Consider the following 7,049-nt stretch of genomic DNA (forward strand, 5'->3'; position numbering starts at 1 on the left):
TAATAATGAATTTGCCCACTTGGGCTTAATTACGGGAACATCATTTACCCCACATGCGAAACAATGCATGCCATTGCAGCGCGATAATTACAACGCAAGCCGTTACAACGACTTGCTGTAGAGGGCAGACGGTGTTGGATTTGAATTCCAACACCTTCCCTACTTTTGCACAGACTGGAGATGGAATTGTAAATTATACTATTCCAGCATCCAGCATCTCCCTACAGCAAGTAATTGTAATGATTTGCATTGTAATGGTATGCAATGTAACAACGCAGTCATTGTAATTACCACGTTGTAATGGCATGCATTCTAAACGCATAAGTCATAACGTGTCGCATTCCTTGACTACATATCAATGTAGCTATATAAGTGGTAGTTGTGACTGGGAATTTTTCATTTTTTGCCTTGGATTAGCGATTTTTCAAACAAAATGTTCTTGTTTGCCCAGGCGGGATCCCTCAGGGACCCCAGGACCAGAGCAAGTGGGTCAGGGCATTGCTACCCTGCCACCTTTTCTTTTCTTTTTTTTCACCTTTTTTTTATTACTCATCTAGAGCCGAGTCTCAAAATGGCTGCCAACACTTCCTGGTTGAAGTCTTGGCAGCCAATTAGATCTCAGCATGAGATGGGGAGGGTTCTGAATGGATTGACACCAAATAACAAAAATTGTGATCTGCAGTACATAATCTACCTTTCTTCTAAATTTAGTGTAATTCCATCTAGCAGTTTGGGCTGTTGTCGTGTTCAAGACTCCTATGAGAATTAAAATAGGAAACTGACTTTTTTAGGCACCCCCCCTTTTTTCCCGGCCCTAATTGAAAAATCACCCCGATATCTTGCATGTACAACAAGAATCACCCATACACTTTTGAAGATGAAGTCAAACCATTTATATATACCCTGCTGGTTGGTAGTTACAGTTCGGACCATGTTTCCATAGGAAAAGGATTTTTTGACAAGCTTATAACTTTGGCATCGTTTGACCAATCTTCATGAAATATCCCCCAAAAAGTGTCAAAGTCGGTTCTGTGTGTCGTGGAAAGTTTGCGGGTGATCTGCGCAATGGGGCACAAAAAATAGTGCATTTGTAATATTAATTCCCATAGGAATGCGTTGTCAAACCTACAACCCGAACCGCTGGACCAAATTACAGCAAATTTGGTAGAAAGGTATATGACGCAGATTGTGCTTTTTGTTATTGGTCGTGTTATTGATCCCTGGTCATGGATATTTCACGGTGTTTTTGCAGTGATCGTGGTTATATCGTGATGTTTTCACAGGAACTCGCGAATGCACATGCCAGCAGGAATGCTCTGATTGGCTTGACGCAACCTGAACAGAAATTTGCAGCTGCCACTTTATGTGTCGGGATGGTTCCTGGGGCTGAAAATCTGTTTCCAAAGTGTCATATGGGGTCAGGATAGAGGTACTCTGACCCCACGTTTGACAAATGTGGGTATCAGTGACACAAGTTATGTGTCTAAAATTGATTTTTTCAATTGCGTGCGATATTCGCGATGATGCCATGACCGCCAGTGCAGCACCCCCAAGTACCATCACGGGCTTTGACGTATTTGCGATATCCAGCTTCACCGCGAAAACGGAAGATCGATTTTAAAGATGAATTTTATACGCATCACAGTTACCAACAGCATCATGATACTCAGAGTACTCGCGAACATGGAAAATTGGTTTAAAAGATTGTTTCAGCACAAACTCCCCATAAAAATATGACTTTAAACAGTGCAGTAATAAACCGCCAGTGTCTAAAATACTGGAAAAGGTGTGCAAATATGTGTTTTATACCTCTTAAAAAAGGTACGATCGTCGCGGTTACTGAAGTCATCACGACTCTTGGCATCATCGGGAAAACGAGAAAAAATTATTTAAAAAAGTGAATGAACAAAAATGTTGGCTCTTGGGTGGCTCTGATAAGAGCCTTTGTGTTGAGAATGTGTATAAGACAGCTACAGATAAGACTGTATGAAAAGTTGCAGGTTGCCTAGAAACACCCTGTTCCCTTCGTCTGTAACATGAGCTCCATTTCCTCTATATATTTCATGCATGCCAAAACGCAGATTGTTGTGGATAGAGCCCATGTTATGGTCTCTGAGGAAAGCAAAAACAGCTTTCTTAGCATGTTTCCCAGCCTGTCAAAGTGACATCAGTTCTGCAAAGGTATGCTTCATTAGGATTTCCAGCCCTACCCCTGTCAATGTGCCCAGATCGTTGTCACCACACTGCACAATCATGATGGTAAGGAGCTTGGAAATCCACAATAATTTAGCCAAAGGCAGCAGCTGATGAAACTTTAACCCTCTCTGGCCAGATCAACTAATCTCCACATTTGGCAAATCCAAGTCCCTGTCAATACCTTTGTTTTTCTCAGCCTCTTTAGCCCAATAGACATGGCTGTGGCCCACAATCCAGACTCTAAGCATTTTGTTGGAAGGAGTAGTAACACACAGGACAGATCTGCAGCTGAATATCACAGTTGGTACTATGAAAGACAGTGAAAATGCATGTATGCTGGTGGTATGCAAAGAAAATCAAAATGTGATTGGATGAAGGGAATATGCAGGTGAATAAAAGTTGGTTCTATTTGGAAATGATTATTAAATAGATGTTTCAGTGGCTCTGGTAAATAGAAGGAAAAAAAATCATAGTTGGATATGATTTACAGTATATGTACACCTGTTGTGGTTAATTTTGAAACTAGTATGGTCCTTCTGGAATGTGTTGTGAACTTGTGACAGACTAGTTCTATTGGGTTTCTATGGAGAATCTGCAGAGGGTGGATTGGGGAAGGGTGTTTAAGAAACACGTATTCATTATTACAAGGTTAGGATAGGTTTAGGTTCATTATTTTATAAGGTACGAAAGATCCCCTAGTGATGTATGTTGATAAGAATATAAAAGTATTAAGGAAAGTAGGTTTTCCAACTCCTGTTTTATTTTTCCCAAATTCATCACAATCATCGCGATTATTGACAGAAAGGCATGCATTTTGGGCTACCTCAAAAGAGGAGTGAAAGGGTTAATAGACAGTAACAATACAGAAATGTAGTTACGAGATTGAAATATAAAGGCAATATTTTCATTTGCTGACTTTTGCAGCATCAGGCAATTAAAAGTTCAGAAGGTTGCCATTTATGGTTGCTTTGCATGACAGTGGTGTGCCATTCTTGTGCTATGTTTTTACAAACACCGAGAATATTGCATCTTTTAATAAGAGAAAAAAATCTATTCTACCAACAAACTCAATCATTTGGTAGGTTAAAAAAAATCGAAAGTCAAAAAAATGATTAATAAGATATATAATTATGTCATATTGTGATAAATAATTTTGAAATATATCTATCTTTAAAAAGGCAGGATGATATATAAATCAAACTGTAAGTGTTTTATTTATCTATTATTAAGTAACTAAGACATAGTTTATCTCAGGTGCAGATCATGTGTCTGTCAAGTTAGTTTAGAATGTGATTCCATGGAGCTCGATATTTCAGTTGTATTCCTTTACTGCATTCTGGAAGTGGTGGGAGAAAAGACTGCACACTAATGGTTAAACATATATGTAATCTTTTAGTATATGATGGCAAAGTTTTATATGTGTATACATGATATTCAGCTTATAAATAATGTTTGTATTTGAATTCTGGGAGTTATACTCTTACTTGTTCCATTATAAAAGATGAATACAAAACTCCGTTTTGAAAGTGGAAACTATGCCCTATTGTTGTATATGAATTATGAATCTGAATTGACCTGTGCATGGAGGTTTAGATGTAGGGCTGTCTTAGCACTTAAAACTGCTACACAAGATGCGCTTTACCACCCACCAGGCAATAATGCTACTTTAATAGAACAGTTAATGGAGATCATCACGGCTAACTCTAATAGTCACACTAATAACATATTCCTAGGCGATTTCAATTTACACTGGGATGACAATAATGACAAACAGATCAACGCACTTAAAGACTTTTTAACAGATCTAAACCTTACTCAAGCCTGTACACAGCCAACTCACTCGAAAGGGGCAACCTTAGATTGGGTTATTTAAAGGAGTAAAGATATTACAGTCGAATCAATTGTTCCTTGTGATTGGTCAGATCACCATGACATAACCTTTCTGATACCCACAATAAAAGACTGCGTAGCCTGTTAAAATGAAAGGTGGGCGGAATTTACAAAATTCACTTTTGCAAATTATCGCGAAAATGTTAAAAATCTCCGCAAACACGCGGAAATATCGCGAAGATGCAGAAGTTTTTTTCCCGCCCGTTCGCGGTATTTTCTGCGTGGTCGCGGCTCGCCAACTTACCCATGCGGTTGCTCGCGGGCGCAGCCATCTTGTTTTCACTTGTCTCGCGGTGCATGATCGCGAGAAGAAAGATGTGATCACGCGACGCATCACGTTACTGCGGGCGCGAACTGTCGCGAGACAGCGCAAATGGCTACCAACAATCCAACATCTCGTGGAGAACGCGACCGGATCGGGAAAACTTGTCGGCGAACGCGGGGATTCAGGTAAGGCGATTGCGCGCATGCGAGAATGTATTATTTTACAGCGCGTGCAAGAAACAAATTATCGCTAAACTGCGGAAATGTTGACATTTTCGCGCTTTCCGCAGAACGTGAAAATGCCAAATTATCGCAATTTCAGCGAACGGAACGGAATTTTGGCCCAGGCCTACTCCTAACTCTAGCCTTAATCAAATACCCACCCTGGCTGATTCTCACAGGCTACTATATGATATTCCAATTTTATTATGCTAGGGGATTTGAATCTGCATGTGGATGAACTCCTCTGCCCACATAGCTCCAACTGTATCTCCACATTAGCTAGTTGCAATCTTATACAACATGTATGCCATCCAACCAACAAGGCAGGCCATATATTGGACTTGATTTGAACCAATTTACCCGAGATTACTATTCACTCTCCACTGACAGTACCATGGTCAGATAATTTTCTGATCCCTTTTTAATTCCAGATGACTAGCACTGGGAGAGTCACCTCTATTCCTAAAGACTATAGTAGGAATTGGAGGAGAGTCACTCCGGAGTACCTAACTCAACACCTAATGGACTCCAAGCCCACTCTCTCCAGTGATCTCGAGGACAGCATCTTAAACCTGAATAAGTGGGTTGTTGATGCGCTTGACTCCCTTTCCCCTTTGAGAGCAATAAAGTCCCATAGATCTCTCTCCTCTGCTCCTCGGTATTTGGAGGAGCTCAGATCAAAGAAACCAGAATGCAAAAAACTAGAGCATAGCTGGAGACTTACTTACTCTGCAGTTAGTAAGGCAGACTATCGTGCAGCGCTCAAAGAATACCGCAAACTTCTCATTGGAAACAAAAGAGACTTTCTTGCCAACCAAATTAATAGTGCTAAAAATTCCTCTAGAGAAATTTTTAAAATTGCAAACTCACTTACTGATCCTTTAGCGCTTACCCATACTCATGCCCCATCACAGAAGCTATGCAATAAATTTTCTGAGCTCTTCGATGAAAAAATTGCACTGATTTATGCCACCTTTCCTGAGCCACGGGAGATATCCCAGACCCCTACGGTTGATCATCCGGAGCTGATCCCCAGTGTTGTGCTGGAATGAGGAAGTAGCGACATGGGGAGTATTTAGAAACAGCAAAAGTGTGGTTTTTAATTTTTTTTTCTTTTTGAGTTTTATATAGCACGAACTTGACCGAAGATATCAGGTATCAGAGCGCTTTACATAGCACCAGTTTCGTTACACAAGAACACATTAATTTTTGTTAGGCATGGGGAGATTAAGTGATTTGCCCTAAATCACAGGATGTGGAGCGTCATTGCTGAGACTCGAACCCGGTTACCCAGCTTCAACGTCAACCGCTCTAGCCATAAGGCTACATCACTTCACAGAAATTGTACACACACACAATGTTTGAAACAGAAGGATTGATTGCAGCAACATGCACATTATTTTTTGCAGTTTGTTTTTAGTAATGAATAAAGGCCATTACATGCAAGATTTTTCTAACTTTAATGGCAATAATTCCATGTGCTGCATTGGTTGAGTGGCCAAATGCTATAACATCAGATAATACTATTAAATAACTACACAGTGGTCAATTAATTCTAGGGGAAGAAAACCTACTGGAAAGTGCAGAAATGTTGGTGTCATTGCTTTTTTAAAATTGGATTTTACTCTACCTTGTCCTTCATTTGGGGATTTTTTATTGTTTTGCATTTCAACTTTATTACTGTTTCAGGACTGCAGAAATACTACACACATTGCCTCTAAATTACGCCTGCCTGCTTTGTAGCAGGTAACTGAGCTTAAAGCACAGGATTATTTAGTGATTTTTGTGGTTCACCCTGACAAAGATTGAGATTACAGTTTGAGATGCCCTTATCTCCAATTAATACTCCCGATTTCTTGCAGTTAGTCACTCTCACAGCCGGGAAAAACACAGTGAAACTGGCAAAAATATTTTGCAAAGAAACATCGATCTAATTGTTAGCAAACGGTAGACAATGGCTGACATTTTAAACCCAAACTTCATGTGAGCTTTCAAAACAAATCTCAGCTCGGGTCTATGTTACTTTTAAACATAAGGGCATTCTTAATGCTCGAATGATTAGCTACATGTACAGAGCCCATGATTCAGCATAATTTATTTTATGGAAACTTGAAATGTGTTAAGGTTTAAAATAGTCAATACCATTTGCATTGAACAAATACACTGAGAGAACGACTTTTGGGTCATCTACCATTTGCCACTGACCTATTAGGTCAAGAGCCCTCAATCTTTATTTGAAGTCTCTTTCCTATTCATGAAAAGGCTGTGGCATTTTCTAGGCGTTTGCATTTTGCAGTGGGGATTGGTAAAGCAGTCTGCCTATTGTGGTTGCAGATGCTCTTCTAATCTTTGTGCCACCAGTGCAGGAAATGAGGGGGATCCAGCAATTAATATTGAACAGGATCCAGGATCCAGGCTGGCACCAATGAAATATACTGAATGTGTTCTAGTGTAATTTGCCAACACATGACATAGTC

The 7,049-nt window shown here is 39.9% G+C and overlaps 1 protein-coding gene across 1 annotated transcript in view; it reads left to right on the forward strand.

Annotated features, from left to right (window-relative positions):
- The window catches only part of LOC146823128 (uncharacterized), a 45,504-nt gene extending 39,880 nt beyond the window's left edge, over nucleotides 1-5,624 (forward strand). Inside the window, exon 4 of the mRNA XM_085606371.1 lies at nucleotides 5,004-5,624. Within this exon, the coding sequence (XP_085462497.1) occupies nucleotides 5,004-5,624 (621 nt within the window). The remainder of the gene's footprint in view (nucleotides 1-5,003) is intronic.
- The last annotated feature ends 1,425 nt before the right edge of the window (nucleotides 5,625-7,049 follow it).

The sequence above is a fragment of the Triturus cristatus genome, chromosome 5_2, assembly GCF_964204655.1.
Source record: "Triturus cristatus chromosome 5_2, aTriCri1.1, whole genome shotgun sequence".
Classification (NCBI taxonomy): Eukaryota; Metazoa; Chordata; class Amphibia; order Caudata; family Salamandridae; genus Triturus; species Triturus cristatus.